Source organism: Canis lupus, chromosome 9 (genome assembly GCF_003254725.2).
Source record: "Canis lupus dingo isolate Sandy chromosome 9, ASM325472v2, whole genome shotgun sequence".
Lineage (NCBI taxonomy): Eukaryota > Metazoa > Chordata > Mammalia > Carnivora > Canidae > Canis > Canis lupus.
In genome coordinates, this window is record NC_064251.1 from 21878509 (window position 1) to 21903559 (window position 25051).

At 50.6% G+C, this 25051-nt stretch overlaps 2 protein-coding genes and 1 long non-coding RNA gene across 7 annotated transcripts; 1 reads left to right on the plus strand and 2 right to left on the minus strand.

Annotated features, from left to right (window-relative positions):
* Window positions 1-1154: 1154 nt before the first annotated feature.
* RAB5C (RAB5C, member RAS oncogene family) lies at window positions 1155-23647 on the plus strand. 5 transcript variants are annotated; one of them, XM_025440900.3, is made up of 7 exons: window positions 1200-1314; window positions 2120-2144; window positions 18727-18981; window positions 20533-20684; window positions 20887-21009; window positions 21926-22019; window positions 22709-23647. In XM_025440900.3, exons 3-7 carry the CDS (start codon window positions 18816-18818, stop codon window positions 22822-22824), a joined length of 651 nt encoding a protein of 216 aa, XP_025296685.1. In that variant the 5' UTR covers window positions 1200-1314; window positions 2120-2144; window positions 18727-18815; the 3' UTR covers window positions 22825-23647. The 5 variants fall into 5 exon arrangements, with proteins under 5 accessions (XP_025296684.1, XP_025296686.1, XP_025296685.1 ...); XM_049114701.1 differs by having other exon boundaries at window positions 1203-1314; window positions 18767-18981; XM_025440899.3 differs by lacking the exon at window positions 2120-2144 and having other exon boundaries at window positions 1155-1314.
* On the minus strand, window positions 7203-21984 carry LOC125755823 (uncharacterized). Its single transcript, XR_007413192.1, has 2 exons — window positions 21903-21984; window positions 7203-14423 (listed from the first exon to the last, which is right to left on the minus strand). It is a non-coding gene; the product is annotated as an uncharacterized LOC125755823 (long non-coding RNA).
* Window positions 23648-24429: 782 nt separating the features above from the next.
* Window positions 24430-24989, minus strand: HSPB9 (heat shock protein family B (small) member 9). Its single transcript, XM_025440902.3, has one exon. The coding sequence runs from the start codon at window positions 24941-24943 to the stop codon at window positions 24455-24457; it is 489 nt and encodes a 162-aa protein (XP_025296687.1). The 5' UTR covers window positions 24944-24989; the 3' UTR covers window positions 24430-24454.
* Between the last annotated feature and the right edge of the window lie 62 nt (window positions 24990-25051).

A 25051-nucleotide genomic window follows, 5' to 3' on the forward strand; every position in this document is an offset into this window, starting at 1 on the left:
CAGGCTGTCCCAAACAGGTTGATTCTCCAGCTCAGGCTCCAAAATATGATTGGTGTTCACCCATGTCACAGGAGCAACGCCTACAGCTCTCTCTGGCCTGAGCTTTGATTGCATACAGGTTTTGAGTACTGTTCCAGGGAGTGGGACACAAAGGCAGAGGAGATACCGGTCTGTGTTGGGGGATGGGGGTGGGCGGAGACAAGAAGTGGTCCTAATCCACATTGAGGAAAGAAAAAAAAAAAGAAAGAAAGAAAAAAAGAAAGAAAGAAAAGAAAGAAAGAAAAGAAAGAAAGAAAGAAGAAAGAAAGAAAGAAAGAAAGAAAGAAAGAAAGAAAGAAGAAAGAAAGAAAGAAAGAAAGAAAGAAAGAAAGAAAGAAAGAAAGAAAGAAAGAAAGAAAGAAAGAAAAAGAAAGAAAGAAAGAAAGAAAGAAAGTCCTGATCCATACGGAGGTCACGGTGGGGGAGGCAAACAGAAGTCGTTCTAATCTGTGTTTATGGATGGAGAGAGAGTCAAAGCAGAAGTGGTCCGGCTCTGTTTCTGGCAACAGAGACATGAGCTGATTCTGGCTGGAGGTGTGGGAGGCAGAGGTAGAGGTGATCCTGGAGTCTTGGTGTCCGGCCAAAGGAGGAGGGTCCTGGTTTATGACTGACAAGTGGCAGGAGCTCTCCACACCTCGAGAACCCTTCCTATTAGCACTTCCATCACCTTCCCCATCGCAGAATGTCCCCAATAGTCGAGCTCCCGGAGCTGACTTGGCCTGAGAAAGTGCAGACAGGGGCTTCTCGGGTTTAGCCAGTGTTCAGGACTGCGGCCTCCTGTGCATTCATTCACACCATGTTTTTCCTTAACCAATTCTGCACACACAGCCTTCTGCCCTCTTCCAGCGCCCCACCACCCGCCTCCCCTCGGGGCTCCTGGAACCCAGGGTGACGCTGTTGGCAGCCCTGGCTTTAAGAAGTTCCCGGCCGAGCTCCGCCTCGCCGGCAGCCGGCTCCACCCTAAGCCTAAGTCCCAGGCGGCCACCGGCTCCTCCCAGCGCTGAGAACTACAAGTCCCGCCGTCCCTCGCGCGCGCTCTCCCGCCTCTCCCTTGCCCCCCAAAGGCGTCGCCGGTGAGTCGGCCAAGAGTGCCTCCCATTGGTCTCTCCACCTTGTCAGTCATCTGGTATTGAGGGGCGGGTCTGAGGTGGAGATCCGGATCCGGAGCGGCTGAAAGGCGGAAGTGGAGGCCGGAGCCTGGGACACCGCCGGGGGGAGAGGAGCGGAGCCTGTCCGAGCCCCGGCCCCAAGTAACGCCGCCGCCCCGGAGACGCCGTGAGTGTGCCTGTCCCGGGGCCTAGTGTCTCGCTCGCGTTGAGGCCGTTCGGGGCAACACTTCCTCCCGCCCAACCCCGGCTTAGGGGGATACTGACCCCTCCCCCGACCCGTAGCCCCCTCTTCAGGGGCTCCCCAGGCGTCGGGCCAAAGGGGGGGCCCTCCTTTCATTCCCTTACCTGCCCTTTATGAGCCTTGGGAAGCCGCCAGGGTTCTCCTCTGGCCTGTCCAGTCCAGTTGTGGGAGGCAGAGACCACAGATTCTGCTCTCTCTGCTCCCAGAACTGGAGGAATCTTTGCTAGGTGTGAAGGAGTCGGTCTTCCTTCTCTATAGAGGCGGCGAGGAGTGCTGTCTGTCGCCGTTTTCCTCGCACCCCCCCCCCCAACCGTCCCACAAAAACAGTTGTCTCCTCCAGCCCTAGAGAAATTTTATCTCGATTTCCTGGGGCGGGGTGGGGGCGGAGGGGTCCTGGGTGAGAGCCTTCCACACACACAGACTCCCACAACTCCTCACTTCCTCTCTTTCCTCAAGCCCAGGGAGCCAGCCAGGATCCCAGCAGGATTTAAAGTCTAGGCCACTTTTTAGGAATGAGCTGTTGCCTCCTTATCTTGCCCCCTCCACCCCAACTCTGTCCTCTGGTTATGTTGTTCTCTAGTTGTGCTCTCTGAGTGTATCTATCTCTCTTCCTGCCTCTGAAAAATTTAGCTGAGGTTTGCTTAATCCTAGCTACAGATCACAGATCATGGTGGATCTGCCCATTCATTATCTTCTCTCTCCCCTCCTCTCCCCCTCCCCCTTGCTCCAGGCTCAGCCCTGTCCTCCCAGAGCACGTGAGTGGTTTCCAAGCTGCTTCAGAGGGACTGCTCCTCCTGGGACTGCTGTCTGCTGGTCTTTAGGGAATAGGGGAAAGACCAGAAATAAGGACTGTGGAAGTGAAGGGTCCTGGCCTATCTCATTCCCACTCTCAGACACACATACCCCTCTCCTTGATCAACAGGTCTCTGCCACTTCTAGTCCCAGGGCCTCTCTCCAGTCCCTTCCGGGAGGCTTGAACAGATTATAGATTACAGAGAAGTGAATTGAGACCACAGTGGCACCTCTGGGTTCTTAATGTGTTAATTTTTGTAGCCCAAGGAATTCTCATGTATGCTGGAAAGTGCTGACATCCGCCCCGCCCGCGCCCCCTGCCCCCCCTCCAGCCTTTCCAAGAGGCAGCCTGTGCTGACATCTGATCCTTGTCTGTTGCTTGGGACTTAGGTGTGTGAAATGGCTGTTGTCTCAGACCAGGTTCGCAGGTTTTGTTATGTGGCCAAAGTACAGGCCAGAGACTATACCTTAATGAGAGTAGCCTGACTCTTTGAGGCCATGACTGACCCTTGCTATCTACAGCCAAGGGAGGGAGGAGAGGCCATGCAGCCTTTGGGAATTTCAGTAGCTCTTCAGTGTTTCGGGCCATCTTTACTGTCCTTACAGGTGCTAAACATTTTTTGTCTTGGGATCTTTTTGACTTCTTGTGGACAGTCACCAGGGTCCAACTCCTACAAACTTTTGAGCTAGACCTGGGTTGTACTCATTTCATTTTTTATTGGACAACAAGAAAGCCTACCTTATTAGGATCAGTGGTTGGATCACAAGCTCTCTATCTGTGTGGTCTTCTTTGGAAAGTCGTTGGAGACTTCTGCGGCCAGCTTAGTTTCTCTAATCTGGTCAGCCTGTGCCTCTGAGGGACAGACCAGAGAAGCCTCTCTGCTCACTGGCCACTGGTCTCTGACCAGACTTACCTCCTCGGTAGTGGGCTGTGGTTTCTGGAACTCTTTGGGAGTCCCAGGATGAGGCTGCCAGCCTTCTGAGGGGACCGTCTTTGTCTGGACATGCTCTCCCAGCTAGGATTCTAAAACAGGTTTTTTGAAGGAGAAGCTCTTGTTTTCAGAGAGACGTGGAAGGCATCATTGCCCCGGTAGTTAGGTAGTTAGGCTGCCACTTCTGGCATCCAGAGATTGTAGAGTCCAAGCAGAGCTCTGATGTTACTTGGCAGAAAGAGGGAGGGCTCTGTGTGAGACAGAAGCCTCTCCTCTCTTGCCTCTTCCAACTAGTTGGCCTTTTCCTGCCTTCATACAACAGAGAGGTGGTAACAACTGATTTTTAGAAATCACTTTAAAGTTGCAGTTTTTTTCTTTTAAAGATTGTATTTATTCATGAGAGGCGGGGCAGGGTGGGGGAGGCAGAGACAGGGAGAAGCAGGCTCCCCTCAGAGCAGAGAGCCTGGTGTGGGACTCTATGCCAGGACCCCGGGATCACGACCTGAGCCAAGGCAGAGGCTGAACCTGACTGACCCACCTGGGCAGCCAAAGTTGCAGTTTTTTCACACATGTTTCTCACAGGAAACAATATTATATTTTCACACCTGTTCCTCACAAGAGTCCTGGGAGATAGTGGGATTTGTATCTCCGTTTTAGAGATGAGGCTGAAGGAATTTAAGTAGCTAGCCTTAGATCATCCAGTTAGAAAGTGGTGGAGTTGAGGTTTGGGATTTGGGATTTGATGTGCCTCATCTTCCCTAAGAGTGGTCCCTTCTTGGGTCTGTTTAAGGAATGAGCATGCAAAGTGAGCAAGCAGAGGCCCCAGTGCAGAGACCCTTAAGCATCCCTCATCCTTGATGCCCCTCTGCTTCCATTTACTTCCCCACCCCCACTCTGTCCTGCCATCATCCTGGATCCCCATCTCCTCTGCCTCTGGGGACCATGGCAGTTAGGAGTCCCAGCTCAGTACTCTTCAGGGCCTGACAATTGGCTGACATCTGTACCATTAATTTCTGGGAACCTGAAAGCCATGATGGGTAGAAAATGAAAGTAAAAGTGACTGGACTCAGGGGTCTCTCTGGGCAGGGTTATGGGTAATGGGAGCCAGCAGAGGCGGCTTCTGCTTCACCCTCTTCATTCCCCCTTGGGGCTGCCTGCTGCTTGCAGGTGGGAAGACTGTGGCTCTCCACCAGGAGCTCCTTTCACTAGAATTTACATGGAAACAGCGAGGTCATACATTTAAATTAAACCCCACAACACAGGTACTTTTTAGAGAGAGCTTTCTTGCTCTGACCTTGCCCAGTAAACAGGTGGTATGGTTTAGAGTCAGCCAGAGCCCAGTTGTCATCTGGACTCTCCCACTTAGCAGTTGCAGGGCCTTGGACTTGTTACTTGACCTTGTTGAGCCTCTGTTTCTTCCAGTAAAATGGGGAAAGAAAGTATTTTGCAGAATTGGAAACAGAGGGTAAAGGAGCTAGTCCAGGCCCTAGCATGGGCTAGATAGACACAAATAGTAATTTTGTGGATTGGTGGGGTTGTGAAGGTGCATTATAATTCATCCCTAGGATTCTGATTCAGCATTTGTACCAGGTGTTGCTGTGACACTTGGTGCGCTTTGCTTGATGATTTCACATGTTGTCTCAGCTCATAGATATCGATCAGAGTTGCTGTGGGTTGTATTCCCATTTTACAGAAGAGAATGCTAAGACCTTGACTGCTTCTCCCACTGGGGTTCTCGGACCCTGCTGGGGTCATGTGTGGTGGATACTCAGAGCCACAGACTAAGAGAGGCCTTTGAGTCTCCTAGGCACTTCCGTCTTCATTTTAAACATTTTTGTATTAAAATGGTTCTGGATCTATTACAGATTAGAATGCAAAGTTTGCAGAATCTAAGCTAAGACAAGAAACTCAAAGACAATATTTTGGTTGTGGCAGGCTGCTTTGTGTTTTGCATTCCCCCACCCTGACTTTAGTCAGGGGGACTTTTGTTGGGGCTATTTGAAAGGCAGTGCTTCAGGTAGGATTTATAAACTGGGATGGCACCAAGGTCAGGTGCTTTTGGGAGCCATGGCAGAGGAGAATTGAAATACTTGTTTTTTGTTTTTGTTTCTGTTTGTTTTTTTTTTTTTTTTTGAATTGGAATATTTCTTAAGTTCTCTGTGAATAGCTTGGTATTTTGAGAGAGTAGTTTTCAAATTAAAGATCCCTGTCTCCTGTATATACGAACAATAATACAAGTAAAAAGTGCAACTTTTTGAGCTTTGCTTACAAGTACCTGTGTGCCAGATAGTCTCCTCAGCCCTTCACATGTACTGATTCCCTAAGCCTCAGGACAACCCCAGGAGACTGTGTTTAAACCCGGTACTGTGTTTAATCCCCCTGTTACAATGGGGGAACTCGTGGGGGAACTCTGGCAGTCAGGGTCAGAATCCAGTCTGTGCTCAAATCCCCATGCAGCACAGAGCCTCTTGTCCCACATCTGAGCTCTGTGTTCTTCCCTTCACCTGGAGGGCTCTTCTCCCCTTCACCAGCCTGGGGTTTCACCTGTCTAGAAGCTGCATCTCCAGATTTTGCTGTCAAAGTGCAGTTGGAACATCACTTCTTCTGTGAAGCCTTCCCTTCCCCCCAAGTTGGCCAAGGGCTTCTCTCCTCCCTGCAGTTGCCTCTCCACACCCCTTGTCTAGTGCATGAGTCCTGTAGGGGTGTAGATCATGTCCTGTTTGGTCCATGCATGGTCTCCAGCATGGAAGGGAGGACTGGTTGTTAAAGGAAAGGGCAGACATTCATAGGTGGCCTTGAAGCATAGGGCTGTCCACATCTTTGAACACAAATTTTCTGAGCTCAGTGTAGATCTGGTGAACCCGAGAGTCACATCCATCTGATCCCAAAGCCCAGGCCATATCATTAGCCCATCCTCCAGCAAGTTGCTCATAAACAGGAGACTAAGCAAGTGAATGGGATGAATGTTACAGTGCAGATGACACAGAGGTGGGGACAGGTCACAAACTAAATTTTCAGAGGGTAGCGATCTCCCAATCTCCAGTCTTTCCAGTGAAGAGTTTTGTAGGGAGGGCACCTGGGTGGCCCAGTTGGTTAAGAGTCTGCCTTTAGCTTGGGTTGGGATTTGGGATTGAGCCCCATGGAGAACGAGCTCCCTGCTTAGTGGGGAGTCTGTTTCTCCCTCTCCCTTTGCCCCGCCCCCATACTTGTGCGCATGCTGTCTCTGAAATAAAATCTTTTTTTTAAAAAAAGCGTTTCGGGGATCCCTGGGTGGCACAGTGGTTTAGCGCCTGCCTTTGGCCCAAGGCGCGATCCTGGAGACCCGGGATCAAATCCCACGTCGGGCTCCCAGTGCATGGAGCCTGCTTCTCCCTCTGCCTATGTCTCTGCCTCTCTCTCTCTCTTTCTGTGTGACTATCATAAATAAATAAAAATTAAAAGGGGGGGGGGTTTCGTAGGGAAAGGTGGGCATGGTTTTGGCCATCCACAGTTCTTTTGGCCACGTTCTACAGCAGGTGTATCTGGTAGCTGGGATTCTGTGGCTTCTCGTGGTCAGGCAGCACTGATGCCAGGCCAGGACTTAGGGAGGATCATTGGGAGTGACTTTAACTCTGATCCAGGAGTGCTGCTTTGCACATCTGCATAGGCTCTTTCTTAAAAGAAGGAAGTCTTTTCTTTTTTTAATATTTATTTATTCACTGAAGACACACACACACAGAGGCAGAGACACAGGCAGAAGGAGAAGCAGGCTCCCCGCTAGGAGCCCAATGTAGGACTCGATCCCAGATTCCAGGATCAGGACCTCAGCCCAAGGCAGACACTCAACCGCTGAGCCATCCAAGCATCCCCAAAAGAAGGAAGTCTTAAGAAAGTGGCTCCAGTAGCTGTGTGGACCAGTAGTGGCGAGAGCAGCCTTGCCCGTGTAACCTACTGGCATGGCCTTTAAACTCCCAGGCCCCGTGCCATGTGGAATGTAACTCCTCAGAACTATTGGTATGGCTCCTGCCACCTTTCTTCGCCACACGCCCCTCCGCACAGCTCCATGTAGAGTTAACTTGTCTTGGGAACATGAGTTTATGGTCACTGGAGTCGTTGGATCTCATTTTGTCACAAGATAAACCACTGCCTTTTTTTTTTTTTAAATAAACTTTTATTTCAGAATAGTTTTAGAACAAGGGCAAAGCTAGTACAGTTTTCTTGCCTGCCCACTGTCCACCATTATTGTACATTTGTCAACATGAACGCACCAATTTGGATACATAATTATTCATTAAAAGTCCATACCTTATTCAGATTTCCTTACCTTTTTCTGTTCCAAGATCCCATCCAGATACCACATGGCATTTAGTTGTCATAGGTCCTAAGGCTCTTCTTGGCTAAGACGGTTTCTTAGACTTTATTTTTATTGTTGTTGTTTTTTAATTTTAATTTTTAAATTTTTCTTTTAAAGATTTTATTCATGAGGGACACAGAGAGAGGCAGAGACATAGGCAGAGGGAGAAGCAGGCTTCCCACAGGGAGCCCCACATGGGTCTCTGTGATCACGCCCTGAGCCAAAGTCAGGCACTCAACCGCGGAGCCACCCAGGTGCCCCAGACTTTCTTTGTTTTTGATGAGCTTGACCATTTTGGGAATACTGGTTGGGTATTTTTTGGTGTGTTTTTCAGTCGGGATTTATCTCATGTTTTTTCACAGTGACACTGGGGTTATGAGTTTTGGGAAGGCACTTCACCTGTGTGAAGTGCCACTCTCATTACATATCAAGGGCACATACAGTTCACGTGACTTACCCTGTTGATGTCAGTCTCAGTCACCTGGCTGAGATGACATTGTTGATCAGGTTTCTCCCCTATGAAGTTCCTCTCCCCTCCCCTTTCCATGCCTCCTCTTTGGAAGGAAGTCATTCAATTCAGTGCAGCACACTTTTGAGGAGTGGGGGAGTCAGCATCCCACTGAGGGGAGCATGTCTACATGAATTATTTGGAATTCTTGAACAGGAGAGATCTATGTTGTCCCTCATTTCCTTTTTCTTCATTTATTTATGACAGCAGGAGCTTATGAATAATTTCTTTTCTGCTTGAGTTTATCATCTAGTACTACTTTGTTTTATTGTTCAGATTGTTCCAGGTCTGCTCACTGGGAGCTCAGTTGGCTCCTGTTGGCCCACCTCTATTTCATTTTTGCGAACATTTCCTAACTTATTGGCACTGCAGGTGCTCCAGGTCCACCTTGCCTATCTCCTGCCCTGGTCCTAGAACTGGTTGTCTCTCCAAGACCACTGCTTTCTTAGCAACCATTTTCCCTAAGTATATTGATACGGAGCTGTGTGGATGGGTTCTGGTTGTGCCTCCTCCTGCTGGTTAGTTGCCAAAGACACCAGAGTTAGACAAGGTGGAGATACCCCTAGGAAATGTGTGTGTGTGTGTGGGGTGGGGGGGCTGGCAGGTGATCTCCAGTAGCAGGGGCATTGCTTCTCGACTCACCCATTCATACTTCTCATAACCCTGCCTGATTCTTGGCCTGATCCACAAATGGTCAGATGTGATGTTTACTCTGGAGTTGACTATCCAATTGGGGATGGGATACATAATCATTCCCCTACTTCAGCTGCTAAGTTTTCCAGCCAAACCTTCCAGGACTCTGGGTCTCATAAGAGAGTCCATGTGTTCCAGGCCAGTGTTCTTTTACTGCTATTCAAAAACAGATCTCCCCTACAGGAGGGTTTGTGGCTCTAGGCAGGCCCAGGGCAGGCTGTCACTTGGAGCTGTGATCCTGAATCATTGAATAGTTTAAATCCTTCTGTTGTACTGTCAGCCCTATGAAGACTTGTAACTTGAACCCTTCTGGAAACACTAACTTGGGATCTTAACTGGAGTTGGTTTACAAGCCTCTAGTCTTCTATTCATAGCTGCATGTGTGTCCCCTTCAGGTGGCTCTGTCAGAGCATCCCAGGTGTGGGGGAGGGTGTGGGTGGCCTTCGTCACCCTGGCTGCTCTCCTAGTCATCACATTGCTCTCTGAGCTGCTCAGAGGTTGTGGTGATTAATGATGCCAATTTCCAAACCTCTAGCATTTCCAGCCTGTTTCTTTAAAAGGAACTCTGGTTTCTTTGTCAGCTGTCCTGGTCCTGTCCCCTCCCCCTCTCCACAACTGAACTACTTCTTCTCTTTTCCTGAAAGAGGCTTTGAAATGGAAGGAAGGGCTTTTGGGCCTTCAGATGCTTTCTCCTGTGGGGCTTTTTCTTTTTTTTAAGGGGTTATGGTTTACCTGGTTGAGGGTTCAACTCTGCTGATTCTTCTGGATAGTGGTGGTCTTCCCTCCATTCTTGTGGCTTTGGAAGCCAGTCTCCAGAGAACACAGGGTTATGGTTATTGACTGGACACAGGACATCAAGGGTGAGCTGGTCCTTTTTCTAGGACATTGTTGAAAGTCGTTGTCTTAGTCTATTCTAGCTGCCATACCAAAATGCCATAGGCTGGATGGCCTATAAATGGGAGATTTATTTCTTACAGTTCTTGAGGCTGGAAGTTCAAGATCACAGGGGCAGCCAGCATGGTCAGGTTCTAGTGAAAGCCCTCTTCCAGGCTGACTTCTTATTGGGTCCTCACATGGCAGGAGGGGAAAGGGAGCTCTCTGGAGCCTCTTTTTTTTTTTTATTTTTTTTTATTTATTTATGATAGGCACACAATGAGAGAGAGAGAGAGGCAGAGACACAAGCAGGCTCCATGCACTGGGAGCCCGACGTGGGATTCGATCCCAGATCTCCAGGATCGCGCCCTGGGCCAAAGGCAGGCGCCAAAACACTGCACCACCCAGGGAGCCTCTTTTAAAAGGGCCCTAATCCCAGTCATGAGTGCGCTGCCGCCGCTGCCCTCGTGGCCTGATCACCTCCCCAAAGACCCCCACCTTCAGATACCATCACGTTGGGATTAGGATTTCAGCATACGAATTGAGTGTGGGGAGGGACACAGACATTCAGGCTATAGCAGTTGTCCTGTTAAGCTTTCTCTCCAGATGAGGAGCATTGAAGAATGGGGCCCAGGGAGACCATAAGCAGAAGGAATGTATGAATAGTGGAGGAACATATACTGATTGAGGAGTGACGTCTTTGTAGGGACTTCCAGGGGCAGGGGCTTCCCTGCTGCAGCAGCATTTACTGAGTGCTCCCTTGGAGCTAGGCCCTCTGCTGAGTCTTACACATTGTGCTTTGGTCTCCAGGCTCCTGAGAGCAGCCCTGGTCCCTCAGATCTCATAGGGGGAACTTTGACCTTGTTTCTTGTTCATTGGGCAGCCTCTGACCACGGTGTATGTGGTGTCTGAGCAAGAGGAATTCGGTTTGCTGGTGTCTGATACCTGATTCTCTTTTCCCTGTTTACCTCTCAAACACAACCTCTGCCCTCTTCTCTCTGTTTAGGAGCTAAGGGTAGTGAATTAAATTGGCTTTCTTTGTTTTTTTTTTTTTTTTTTTTTTTTTTGTGTGTGTGTGTGTTGTTTTGTTTTGTTTTAAAGACAGGAAGGGTTAGTGAGGGGTGTCAGTTGCACTTGTTGGTGTGAGTAGCTGGATGAACAGGTGTTGCTGATGACCCTGACATTCAGCAGAGGTTCTTGGCATCTTTCTGGGACTGGGCAGCAGCCGAAGTGACAGCTGTCCCCGCTAGTGCTCTTGGCCCCTGCAGAGCCAGAGGGGAAGATGGGCCCTGCATTGCTGAGATGCCAGTTAGAACTGTCCTAAGTTAATAGTATAGTAACTACAGGAACCGGAACCAACACAGGGTAGTTGTGAGGCTTGAGGGTCAGCAGGGACCCCATGTCTGTCCTCACCAGCTTTCATGTTACCTGTGCTCCATCCTGGGGCCACAGCAGGTGTGGGCGGTGCTAGGACGGAATCTGGGCCTCAGCTGGCTCTCTGGCAGGGACAGGTGAAGAGCTGGGTGGTGGGGTGTGAGCCATCACTCCACCTCAGTCTTATCCCCACCATGCCGTGTAGTTAGTTGTATGTGGATTTGTGTTGCAGAAGGTTCTAGACTTCACATCCTTCTCACCGAGCTCTTACTTGAGGCTTCTTACAGAGCTGCCCTGGTTGGGGCCAGGGAATCTGCAGCAGCCTTGCTGACTGGGGTGTGCTGAGTCAGAGACTGGGCCCTCTGAGGGAGAGTAGTCCCTTAGGAACGTCACTCTGAGTGCCTAGGGCCCCCGGTACCTCTTTAGAATCAGGAGGCATAACGAGCCTTGTCTGGCTGCAGCCGCGGGCAGGCGGTCCCATCTGTCTGGCCTTCCTCGCGAACCTGCTGCCCGTGACTCCCGGGGCTCTTCAGTGGATAGTACGGGCAGCCCACACTGACCAAGCTGTGTCAGCAGATACGTGATGTACCCCCCTTCTCACCAGCAGTCTTCCTCCCCGTGGGCGCAAGGACTGGAGGTTTCCATCCTCCGCCTGAAAGTTAGCGCTGAGTTGGCTTCTGTCAGCCTCTCGGGGGCCGTCTGTTGTGGAGAGCCGAGAAGGCAGTGAAGCTCAGGGAAGACTCTCGGGGTGTGCTTGCTGGGGCAGGGCTCCTGGAGGCTGAGAGTCTGGCCCTCAGAGGTCTCTTCTTCCTAGGTCGGCTTGGCCTCTTTCTGCCCAGGGGAAAGGGCTCTAGAGCCCCAGCTTCTGCCTGGTCATGTGCGTTTAGGGTTTAAGTGTCCTGGAGCCCCTGCACACTGTGAGTGTGAGCCCCCTTCTGGGAGTGTGGGTGCTTTGGTGGTGTCAGCTGCCAGGGCCTCCCAGGGCCCCTGCTGTAGTGGGGAAGCCCAGGCAGTCAGCCCCAGAGGAGTGTTCTCATTGAAAGGGGAGTAAGACGAAAGGGAGTTGGATGGGCCAGGGCAGATTCAGGGGTCTGTTGCAGTGGGAGGGGAGCCAGCTAACTCAGAGCCCCCCTCTGGGCTGATTTACCTCCCTCTTCCCCAGAAAGGGAGTCCTCTTCCTGTGGAAACACAGCATCTCCTTCCATTCCTGCTGCCAGCTCTCCTAATCCCAAAGCCCCTACTTATCAGTGGGATGAGGGGCCTCACATACCCCATCAGCATTCTCCCCAGATCTCAGCCAGGCTTTTAAGCTTCTGGCTTCTAGGGCCAAGATTCCTCTGTTATACTCCAGGTGGGACACAGGTCCTCTGTGTTGCAGTCCCACAGTCCTGGTTACACAAGAAGACGCCCCTCTCTTTGATTCCATCCCCCAGTCTGTACCCCTAAGCCCTTTGTCCTCGGCACAGACTCTCTGGACAGGTTGGAGAGTGCAGAGCACCACTGTTGTAACCTTTCTCCTCACTAAAAAGACATAAATGTCACCTCTTTCTGTTATAAAGCTTGAAACAACTTTAACATTCTTCAGCCCACAGTTAAGTACAAATATATTTTTAGTAAGTGTGTGGCAGTTCTATTTGTATTGAATCCTATTTGCTTGAGCCTATTAGATGGGTACCTTTGTTCTGTCTCGGCCCTATTTATTTTTTTACTTATTTATGTAAACGCACCCAACGTGGGGCTCAAACTCATGACCTTGAGGTCAGGAGTCCAGTCCGAAGGCCTTTGACTGAGCCAGCTGGGGGCCTCTCTCTTGGCCCTCTTCTAATTCAGGCATCATCTTTTTGATTATCTCTATTGTCCTGAATTATACTGTTAAACTGTTATATTACAGAGGAGACAGAAGGTATCATATATAGGAGAGTTGGATTGGTTTCATGTTGTTTGTAAGCTTTAATTTCTCAGTGTTGTATGTAAAATTCTATACCAGGAACATTCCTTACCTCTTTATTGACATGCAACTCATATGTTGTAAGACCTACACATCTCATTTTGGACTGCTTGATGGATTTCTACATTTGTGTATATATATGTGTCTACCTCCCACATCAGGGTGATAGGATTTTTCCACAAGCCGTATGCTCTGCAACCCTACATAGAAGGTGGCAGCCCCTCTTATTTTTATTGGCTGTAATAACACTGTCAATATTCTTGGGTTTTTTATCAGTGATGGAGGAGCTCTGCTAGAATTGTGAGTCCTGGGCTTGGGCTCTGCCACCACCTGGCTGTGACTCTGGGCAGGCCACTCACCTCACCTTCATCTCCTCTGTATTTGGAAAGAAGAGGATTAGGTCTTCAAGGACTTTGTGCTTTGATAACCAGTGAGTCAAAATTAGTTAGGCCTTCAGTGGTATAATAAACCTGTCATTTGTCGGAGCCTTACCTTCAGCCTCGTATTGTGTTGTACACACTATGTATTGTTTTATTTAACCTTTACAACAACCCCATGCGATCAGTATTAAACAATGCCGTTTTATAGATAAGAAACTGAAGCTGACAGCAGTCGCTTGTCTGACTTGGCCAAGGTCACTCAGCTAATAAATGGTGGAGCCAGGCTTTTCTCAAAACTCAGTTCAGTCTCCCAAGTCCTAACCTGCCAGTCATGCTGGGGAAGGGTGAGTGGGTATCTCATGTGGGTCATGGCTTGTGTTGCTTCAGATTTTTCTTCCCTCTGGGTGTACAACCAGCCAGAGGCCTGGCTAGTGCTGCTGTGAGTCTGCCCTCTGGGCCTGTACGCTGGTGGTGGTGATTTTCCCTTTGGGAAAAGTTGTATTATTGAGCCTATGGGTAAATCATCTTCCCAGCTGATGCGAGCTTTTTAATGTCTTCCATCTTCACCTTTGAACCTAATTACCTCTCCTGCTGTGCCCCACTGTTTGATTCTCTTTAAGCTAACAAATCGCTTCTGCTCTCATCTTTTCCTGCCCAGCTCTTGTGGTGTTAAATATTCAGGAATGCTTCATCTAGAGTAGAGTATAGGTGAAGAGTCACTGGCCAAAAGCACCTTGAGGGGGCCCTAGGTGGGATGGGGTCACTTGGTTCCTCCTCCCCTCCAAGGGCTAACTTTGAGTGAGCCCTTCTCTCTCTGGTCAACAGAATCTGATTGGTTTCCCTAATCAGCTCACTATCCAGACTGTGCCAGGACTGTCAGCTAGAGGAAGTCTCTGAAGCAAACAGGAAGCACGAGAGACACCCATCAGCTGGAATTGCTCACCCTTTTACCAGGAAGGACAAAAAGTATGAAGTGGGTGACTTCATGGTTAGAGAAGAGACATTTCTAGGGGGGTTAGGGTGAGGAACAAAAGTCCAGCAGCTTCTGGTGTCTTGAAGTCTTCAGTTGTTGAGTGAAGCCAGGAATCAGCCCCCACTCCAAATCTGATCCACCTATATTGTCCATGGGGCTAATCTGTGGGTGCCTTACTGTCTCTTGCATTCCTTCATCAGTTGTAGCTCTTATATTTGAATCTGCTGCCTAGAATCACGGGGAGGGGGTGGGGAACTTAACATTTTTTGGACTCCACTTTTAGAGATTTTAATTCAGTTGGCCAGGGTTATTTTTCTAAATGCCCTGGGTGATTCTGATTTAAAAAAAAAAAAAAAAGTTTGGTACCCACTTACCCATAATGTCCAGAGCAGAGAAAAACCAAAGTAAGGAAGAGCAGTGTTTTACTGTTTCTCTCTCTCTCTTGCCCTCGGCCCCAAGGCGTATGCCCAGGGCGTATATGTTTCGGAGCTTGGGTCCCTTTGCCCTTTCATGAGCATTGTTGGGGAAAGTGTAAGGCGCCCCCGCCCCCAGTCCTTGACAATCTCTCCCATTTCCTGTGAAGATAATGAGACTGGGGAGAGTGCTTGTCCTCCATGGCCTCTGAACAAACTAAGGTCGAGGTTTGGAGAATGAGGGGAGCAGGTCATGTCAAAGAGAGTCTTGTCATGAGTCTAAAGTTCTGCCTGTTTTAGCAGCTTCATGAAAATATCCAGGAGGAAATCCATCCTACTTGTGTGTTTTTCCTGGTGTTAGAGAAGCTGATTTAAAAAAATAAAATCTTTGGCCCATCCATCTTATAAGAAACTCTGACTACAACTTTGGTTCTTAAAGAGAATTTGGTTTTTGTCTGAAAGAAGACTTTTGCTGTGGTACTTTTGGTTACAATTCTATCACCTGACTATACCCATGGATAATTCTTTCCGCTGTTCCAGAGGATTCCCTTCCCCAGCTGGCAGACCAGCTCAGTGCATGAATTCACCTTTGCCACCTGCTGGAGTGCATCCTCAGTTTCCCAATCTTGGGAGGGGAGGGCAGAAAGCTTCCTGGGGCTCTGCATGTGGCCTTCGCCTATCTTAAAGCACCCTCTTGTCTTCATGTGCCCTTTGGGGCAAAATCAGGTTCAACATCTTTGTTCATGTGATCCCCAGGTGGGACTAGGAAAACCACAAGGTAATGCAGGCCATAAAAAGTGCCACGTGTGTCTGCTCAGGTATCTCTGGAAGGCAGGACCAACATCCAGGCAGAACATGTCACCAGCCAGTGTGTGCCAGGCAAAGCACCTACAACACTCTTAAAAAAAAAAATACAGGAGTGCCTGGGTGGCTTGGTCGGTTAGGCGTCCGACTGTTGATTTTGGCTTGGACCATGATCTCAGGGTCATGGGATTGAGCCCCACATCAGGCTCCCCACTCAGTGGGGAGTCTGCTTCTCTCCCTCTGCCCCTCCCCCTGCTTGCTGTCTCTTACTCTTTCTCTCTAAAATAATCTTTTTAAAAAATGTTTTTAAAAAATACAGATACCAGGCCCTCCTCCAGATCTTCATCAGAACCTCTAGGGGCTGGCTGCACAGGTGATTTTAATGTGCAGACAAGATCAGGAACCACTGGATAAGAGCTGTCTTTCCTTCTGGCTTGTTAAAAATACCAGGTTCTGTCTGGGAAGGTTTGGAAACCCACTGATTCGTTAGGGACAAGACTTAGATGTTATCTCTGTGTTTCTTGATTCTTGGGTGCTGGTTACTGCCCACTCCGGTAGCCCTTAGCCCCATTTGCTTTGGTTTTGTTGGAATCAGGGACATCACCTTCTCTCCGTACTCCTTCATACCTCCTTCTGCAGTGTCCCAGCCACACTCTGGCCCAGCCAAGATGATGTGTCACATGGATTTGTGGTAATAACCAACTTGTAATTCCACTGTGGTTTCCTCTGCTGCTGTGGCCCTGCCTGGCCCTGGGAGGCTCCTCCCATTGTTGGAAGTACTCAGGGCCTGCAAGATCCCTGTGACTGTCAGCTAGAGCCACACCTTGCAGGCCAGCAAAGCTGCTGCCACAAAAGCAGGGTCTCATTCACCAGCCACCAGAAACAAAACACAGGGTGAGCATTGTCTCCAGCATTCTTCCCAAGGCAGGGAGATGGGCAGGAGAAGAGCAGGGGGATAAAGGAGCACACAGGCAGCCTGCGTCCTGCTCTGTCTTCTATATGTTGGATGGCCTTGAGCAGGACATGTAACACCTGAGTGTCAAGCTACTTATCTGAAAAAAATGGGAGATTGTTTTAAAGCTTAAGGGAGATAATCGTTGTGCAATCATTCAGTAAATGCTGGCTGTCTCTGGAAATGACTTCCTTGGTGAGCACTCTGAATTCCCAGTATGTAAGTAGGCCTTGTGAAGAAGGCTCTCAAGCCAGAAGCACTTGGGGCGCCTGGATGGCTCAGTCAGTTAAAGGGGCTGGCTCTTGGTTTTGGCTCAGGTAGTGATCTCAGGGTCCTGGGATCAAACCCTGAATTAGGCTTCTCGCTCAGTGGGGAGTCTGCTTGTGAATTTTCTTTCTGTCCCCTGCGCCTCCCCCCATGTGTGTGGGCATATGCTTGCTTGCCCTCACTCTCTCAAATAAATAAATAAATCTTAAAAAGAAAATAAAAAGAAGAAGCCAAAAACACAGACTCTGCTTCAAAGGGCCATAGGGTCTTGTAAACATCAGTGACTGGGGTGAAAAGAGAAAGCCGTAAAATATGGTAGAACTAGCATTATTTGTCCCTCATCAAAATCCCTCCTGTATATAGTGCCTTCCTATATTCTTGGGGAAGAGGTGGCTCCCATTTCAAACCTCTTTTCCTTTGGCGCAGTCCAGAAAGGAAACTGTTGTTCCTGGCTAGTGAATCATTCTTCCTGAAGCTCACTTTTTAAATGAGTTGCCAGGAGGACGGGGATGTGAAAAAGGATTTCAGATTGAACAAAGCAAGCCCTTTGCTGTCAGCTTCTTGCGTGAGCATAGCCCATCGCTTCCCACAGATCTATCCTTCTCTTCATTCACGCCCCCGTCCTCTGACTGTGGGGTAATGCACTCCCCTTGCTCAGGGGGCAGGTCAAGGCTAGACTCAGGATCTGTTCTGAAGACCCCTCCTGTGTTGACTCCATTATGCTGAGGGCAGTTGAATCAGAACTTTTTCTTTCCAGCTTAGGTTCAGATGCTGTACAGATGCTCAGGACCAAATACCTACTCACAGTGGTTGTCTGTAAAACATTGTGTATACGTTTTGGTATTTTTTAATATGTATGTCTTCTAGAGGCTTCTGGAGATAGGGCTCCTCATCCTTCTTTGCGCCTCCAAAGCTATCACTAACAGTGACTAAGCTGTCGGTGCTGGAACACCAGCTGTTGGGGGTGCAGGTCTCCATGTCCCTTGTTTGTCTCTGCCCTCCCATACCTCCCCTGCTCTTTCTCTGCGTCACCCTCCGCCTCTGCCAGTAGAGAATGGAACTGAGGTCTCTGTTTTAAAAGAGAAATTTGGCAGCCGTTCTGCCTGCCAATGGAGCTCTCTGGCTTTGGCGTGTGTTTGCTTTTGTGTGTGTTTTGTGTTTTAATGTGCGTGAGACTTCTGGCCCATCACAAATGAGAGAGCTGGGGGAAGAGGTTCAGGATGGAGGATCGAAATGAGGCTTTGATCACAGTGTACAGTCCAGCCTCAGACTGAGAAAGTTGGTCAGTCTTTCTAGAGATGGCTGAAAAAAATAGCTATTTTGGGAACAACTCGTGCTGGCCAGGCCCTGGTCCCCAAGTGCCCACGAGGTTGGCCAAGCACCATGTCTGATGAGCTTTCTATCGGGACTCTCCATGCCCTGGTCAGCCTCACCACTTGCTCTGGCTTTGCACAGAGGAGGGTTTGTGATCTTAGCTACCGGACCACAGGGTCACTGTTCACCTAGACCGTAGCATCTTCCCAGGTGATTTTTTTTTTTGGTATCCTAAGGAACCTGTTAACTGTCACCAGGCTGCCAGATGCCCGTTGTTCTTGTGTGTGTGTGTGTGTGTGTGTGTGTGTGTTTAAAGATTTATTTTTATTTATTTATGATAGACATAGAGAGAGGCAGAGACACAGGCAGAGGGAGAAGCAGGCTCCCTGCCGGGAGCCCAACATGGGACTCGATCCCGGGACTCCAGGATCGTGCCCTGGGCCAAAGGCAAGCGCGAAACCACTGAGCCACCCAGGGATCCCCCCTGTGTGTGTTTAATGTGTATGCACATGGACATAATTGGGATTGGGAAGTATGTTTGCTCAGAACCAGAACCTAGAGTTGGAAGAGCACTTTTCACTGCTCAGATGACTGTAGAGCATATGGGTGTGTAGTACATCCTAGCTAGGGCTCTTTTAACTTCTGGGGTCAAGGGTGGGGGTCAGGAGTTGGCAGGAGGGGAGGTAGGTCCTCAGGGAGGGCAGAGGGAGAAACCTGTGATTTAAGAAGACTTCGCCATCTAGTAGTCGGGACTGACCAGTACTGGTGATCTCTCTTACAGTTGGAGGCCCCCCCTCCTCACTAAGTGCCTCTTCACACAGCGCCGGCCCCCGCCGCACGCTCACTGGTACCACTACAGCAGGACGGGCCATGGCGGGTCGGGGAGGTGCAGCGCGACCCAATGGACCAGCTGCTGGGAACAAGATCTGTCAATTCAAGCTGGTCCTGCTCGGGGAATCTGCAGTGGGCAAATCTAGCCTCGTCCTTCGCTTCGTCAAGGGACAGTTCCATGAGTACCAGGAGAGCACAATTGGAGGTGAGTGGGCACAAGGGAGTGGGGTGGCCTCAAGAATGCCAAAGAAATGCCTTGATTTTGAGGAGAAGGAAGCCGCCTGCCCAGGGAAGCTAAACATGCCTGGGGCGGCAGCACCTCTTCCTCACTTGGGCCCTGGATCTGAATCCAATAGCTAGTCTCCCTGCCAGAGCCCCAGCAGTCATCCGTTAATACTTAGCTCCTTGTCAAAAACTGGCTTCCTTTCCTAATTATGCCACTGGATTCTTAAGTGGCTTTGGCTACGACTTTTCCATTGACCTGGCCTCTGGGAAGGGAGAGGCTGGGTCTGAATCTCTGAGAGTCCTCACTGTGCCAGGCAGTGTGTCTACCCCTGGCCTCTCCTACTTTCCAGAATAGGGAAATGGCATGGTGAGTGGGCCAGCGTTTCTGAAGTCGACCTTTACCCTCGAGGTCAGAGCCTGTCATTGATTTTCTAGTGGTCAGCATTTAGCACGTAAGGGTCTGAACTCAGTCCCCTGCCTCAGTTGTCAGGACAAACTTTGAGGGGCCAGGGCCAACCTTGGGCTTGAGTCATCCTTTCTCTCCCCTCTTGGTAAGAGGTTTCCAGGCAGCTGGAAGCTAAATGGGTCGTGTCAGCAGTCTTCTGCTGCCTCCTCAGCACTCAAGTCAGGAGCTGGAGAGAGGGAAGTGAGGCAGTCCCCAGGCCCCTCATGGAGGTGGGGGGAGGGCAGACGGGGAGAGCTGGCTTCCACACAGGGCTCTCTGGAATCCTCTGTTGGGTCCCAGGGCTAGGGGGCTCCCACCTGCCTCCCAAAGGGGACTCCTCCCCCAAACCATATGCACAAGCACCACATGGTCCTTTGTCTCCTCGGGCCAAAGATAGGGTCACTGTTCCCTGAAGGTCGAACCACAGGGTAGCTAATCAGGAATGGGTCAAGGTCAGAGCTAGAGGTGGTAGCTAGCTGGCATGCCTAGAGGTGGCAGGGGCAGCTGGGAAGCCAGCCACCCAGCCTCCGCCTGGCAGTGGAACAGCGTGTACTTTCAGGCGTCCCCAGTGTAGCTAAGTGTGTGACAGTGTCCTCAGGAAACCGAAGGCCAGTAACACCCCTGGGCTGGAGCAAACTGAGGGACTGTGGAAGTTTCCAGCTGGACTGTTCTCTGTGAGGGGAGGGAGGAGGAGGAGGAAGAGGAAGAAGAGGAGGAATGGGTGGGCCCACCCTTCTGTGCTTGGAGTCTGTTTTCCCCTGGGTTCTGCCTCTCCTGCCCCTTGCCGCATTCCTCCTCAGAGGGTGCTCCTGAAGTGGTTCAAGTGCAGGCAGATTTCCCTTCTGCCCTTGCCAAGCACGAGTCTGTAAAGCCTGTGCAGCCCCCTTGCCCCGTTGACACATGACAGAAAAATATAAACTCCACTGACCCCGCTTGGGCCTGCTTCGGCTGCTGGGCTGGGGGCTTTTCTGGGCCCATCTCAGCAGAGGGCCTCTAAGTGCCAGGGCCCAGATACAGTACTGGAGATATGTGGGGGCAGCTTCTTGAGTTCCTTCCTGCCATATAACATCACCTTTCCTCTTGCAGCGGCCTTCCTCACACAGACGGTCTGTTTGGACGACACAACAGTCAAATTTGAGATCTGGGACACAGCTGGACAGGAGCGGTATCACAGCCTGGCCCCCATGTACTATCGGGGGGCCCAGGCTGCCATCGTGGTCTATGACATCACCAACACAGTAAAGATTTCCCCTTACTTCTTGACACTTTGTTCCTGGAATGGGTGTGGGCAGATTTCCTCTGTTTGGGGGTGTCTCACCAGACTCTTCAGGGCCGTGACATCTTAAACACCTTGGCTCTGCCAGTTTGGGCTTTTCTAGTGAGCGGCACTGGGCAGGATGCCTCCTCTGTCTGTTTGACATTCTGGCCTTGTCCCCCCAGGATACGTTTGCACGGGCCAAGAACTGGGTGAAGGAGCTACAGAGGCAGGCCAGCCCCAACATCGTCATTGCACTCGCGGGGAACAAGGCAGACCTGGCCAGCAAGAGAGCCGTGGAATTCCAGGTGCGGGGGGGAAGAGGGGTGTGGGGTGAGGTGTTGCAGAGGGGAATGCGCAGGACTTGGCAGGGAGGAGTAAGCCAGCTCCACTTGCAGCTCAGCCTAGGCTGCTCAGGGGCTTTGCAAAGGGCCAAGCCTGGAGGCAGCAGGAGAGCTGTTATCTGCTATCCTCTTGTGACTTGAGCATAGCCCTTGAAGCAGTTGTCTCCCTCTCCTTGCTCTTTTTCATTGGTTGATGGCATGTGTATAAAACGCTTGCTGAAACCTCATTTTTTTGTGTTAACTGACTTTTTTTAATGAAACCTACTGAGAAAGAATTACTTTTATCCACTCAATATATGCACGAGTAATCATAGTACAAGAAGGTATATAGGATGAGATGTGAATCTCTAACCCAGAAACACAATCTCCCTTTCCCCAAGTTCATTAGTTTCTTGTTTTTTTTCTAGAAATATGCATATGTGTACAAATCCCTTTCCCATAAACCAGAGTGTGCATTTCTTACCAGGCCCTAACTGATTGGACTTCAAGGTTGTTTGCAGTAGCACTGCAGTCATCTACATACTTTTTGTGTTCTTTCCCAATGTGCAAGTGCATTTGTAGGATAACTCTCTAGAAGTATTTCCTAGCTTAGTGATTTTGAAGAGCAAGAAAGGCAGAATGGACCTGGGGAAGCCTGAGTGAAACATGTGCCAGTGTTTGTGAGTTGAAAGGTGCTGTGAAGTGGAGGCCTTGGGGTTATGGTGCAGGTGTCTGGGTGGGGGGCAGCCAGAGCAGAAGAGCCCTGGGCCTGAAAACCCCTGCATTGTCTCTGTTGTGTATAAAGGAACTGTGATGAGGGAAGATTTTAATCCTGGGCCCTGGCCCCTGCCAACTGTCATCATTTCCCTCCTACTCACTTTCTCACCTCCATCCAAATCAGGAAGCACAAGCCTATGCAGACGACAACAGTTTGCTGTTCATGGAGACATCCGCAAAGACTGCAATGAACGTGAATGAAATTTTCATGGCAATAGGTGAGTTGCTTGCGTCCCCTCCCTGACCAGGTCCTATCACTTGTCTGCTGTCTAGAGTATGTAGTAGGTCTGTAGGGTCCCTTCATCTGACTCTCAGATGGAGATAAGTCACCCCAGAAGTTTCCAAAGCCTGGGCCAAAGTCTCAACATTTCTTTCTTACCCTTTAGCTTATCACCCACCTAAAACCCTACATGACCTTCCCCGTAACCTACTTCTTAAGATTCTTAGGCTCATCTGGCTCTGTAGTGAGTCATCATGCCCAGGTTCAAATCCTTGTTTTACCACTTAACTCTGGTCCTGGACAGGTTTTTTTTTTTTTTAATTTTTATTTATTTATGATAGTCACAGAGAGAGAAATAGAGAGAGGCAGAGACATAGGCAGAGGGAGAAGCAGGCTCCATGCACAGGGAGCCTGATGTGGGATTTGATCCCGGGTCTCCAGGATCGTGCCCTGGGCCAAAGGCAGGCGCCAAACCGCTGCGCCACCCAGGGATCCCCTGGACAGGTTATTTAACCTCTCTTTCCCTCAGTTTCCTGAAACACTCATTATGCACCTGGCACATAAAAGTGAAGTCCTCGATGGGTCCTTGTACATTGGGTGGTAAAAAGGCCAACTTCCACTCAAGTAGACTTGGAAGAGTATTGGGGTACCCCCACAAATGCATTTTCCCCCTCCTCTTCCAAACAGCTAAGAAACTTCCCAAGAATGAGCCCCAGAATGCAGCTGGTGCCCCGAGCCGGAACCGAGGGGTGGACCTCCAGGAGAACAGCCCAGCCAGCCGGAGCCAGTGCTGCAGCAACTGAGCCCCCCTTGCCTGCCCACTGCCCCCACCTCCTCCGCCGGCCCACCCGACTGGAATCCACTCTAACCAATCGCACTTAACGACTCGGGCTACCACTTGGGGGTGGGGGGGGCAGGGGAGGGGTCTGCCATGATTTCTCCTAGAATTCTGATCATAGGCCGGAGTGAATTATTCCACCCGCACCTTTCTGTACAAATACTAATTCAATTTTAAGTCTTAAGTCACTTTTTTAATATATATGATCTTCTGCTCTTCCCACTTCCAGCCCTTTCTACTGCTCTCCCACTCTTCCTTCGCTGGTAGTAGCCACGTGCCCTGTTCCCCCACCCCCCACTCTGTATGTGGGGAGGCAGGGGTTGGAGCAGTTACCCTTCTTTCCCTCTTGCTGATGAGCAGACTCAGCAAGAGCATCCATATCCTTACCATGTTCGGAGTGGGCTTGGTCCTGGGTGGTGGGGCAGGCCCTAGGAGCGAGGGAAGGGAGAGGCAACTCTTCCCTCAGCTGGCTGTCATCACGCTGCAGCCCCCACTCACCCTCTGACTCACAGCTGGGACAGAAACCACAGCATCACCACAGCATTATTGTGACAGCCACCAACCCATTGCCCACAACCTGCCCCCCTCCCCCACCCCTGGTCACCCTGACCTCTGGCTCTGAGCCCTGTTCTGACCAAATCACGATGATGAGTATTTGGGGGTGGGTGGGTGGGTAAGGGGGGGGAGTGGGAGGGGATGGAACCAACTTTTTCTGTATTTTGTATTGTATGTTTTCTTCAACATGTAACCAATCAGTATCTTGTCAATATAGTCAGCCGATCGATCGACCTCCTGCTTGTCTTCCTTGTCTTTCTCTGGCAGAGTTTATCAGACCATATCCGCTCTAGCTTACTTGAAGTTAATTTAAAATGAACCACTGAATCTTGTTGAACAATGGCTTCCCTCCCTCCCCCAAAGTGAGGGGTGCTAGTGGTTATGGTAACCAAGAGAAAGAGGCCCTTACTGGTACCAGCTGTAAGGGGGTGGTGGTGGTGAGAGTGACCTAGAGCTGAATCTCCCCAAGTTTGAAATTGAGGGCTTGTATTAGCCTTGCCCCCACCCCCCTCCAGATTATATTGGGGTGATGTGCAGTTTGTATTTGAAAATAGTTGGTCTCTGAAACAACAGAAACCACCTCTTGGGGTTTTTTGGTTAGTCTGTACCTTGTGAAGGACTGGGTCTTCTCATCCTCTTCCCAGGTGATCTCTGGAACCTTTGCCTGGTCTTCAGACCAAGAGACCACCCCACATCAAGTCCAGTCTTTGTATCTATCTGATCTCTGGTCTGCCGGGGCCCTCTGCTGGTTGTGGAGCCTGGTGCCCCCGCTGCCATCCTGGCCCTCTGCTGCTCCCTGCTGGAGCTGCTGCTGTCATTTGCCCAGCACAGGGCTGTTGGTCTACTGAGCCCCGGACCCAGCTCCTCCCGGGGCCACAGAGGCCTGATTCTTGTTGGACCACCACCGTAAAGTGCTTTTCCTGCCTCCCTAAGCCCTCCACTGGCCCTCTCTCTACCTCCATTATGCCTCCACCTTTGATCCCAACCCCAAGAAAAGACCACAGAACACCAAGGCTGCTGCTGCACACTAGAATTGTTGTTTACTGGGTCAGGGTAGGTTGACCTTTCTTAGAGCCATGGCCTCGGAGTCTCGGGGATGGGCCTTTTTGGGCTTCCGGGGAAGGCAGCGCCCGGCACTGGCCTCCGACGCACAGCTGGCCGGAGGGGGTCATGCTGCAGGTCACGGCAGTGGGATCCAGGTCCGGTGGTAGTTGGATCTGCCGATGCACCCTCTGCGCCACACGGTAGCCAGCCCCATCTGGGCTGCAGCCCTCCAGTTGCCTCTGGCCGGTCACCATCAGACATTGGCCGTCCACTTGCACCACCAGCTCCTCCGGGGCAAAGCCACAGGCATCCACCTTCATCTGGAAGCCATTCTCTGCATGGAAGTTGTTCTGCGCAGTCACCACATCGTCCCTCAGGAGCCGTACGGGCAGTGTGGCCACCTGGTTCTGTTGGGCAAGGGCCACGCTGGGACAGCGGGATGCCACCTGGCTCCCGCTGGGGAGACCGCTACCAACCCGCTGCATCCGACTGAGCAACTGCTGTCCGAGGGCGAGGGCGCGAGGCCCTGGGCGTGGCTCTGGGCGCTCGGTGGCGGCGGCGGCGTGGGGGGGGGGGGGCGGGGGTGCGGCTGC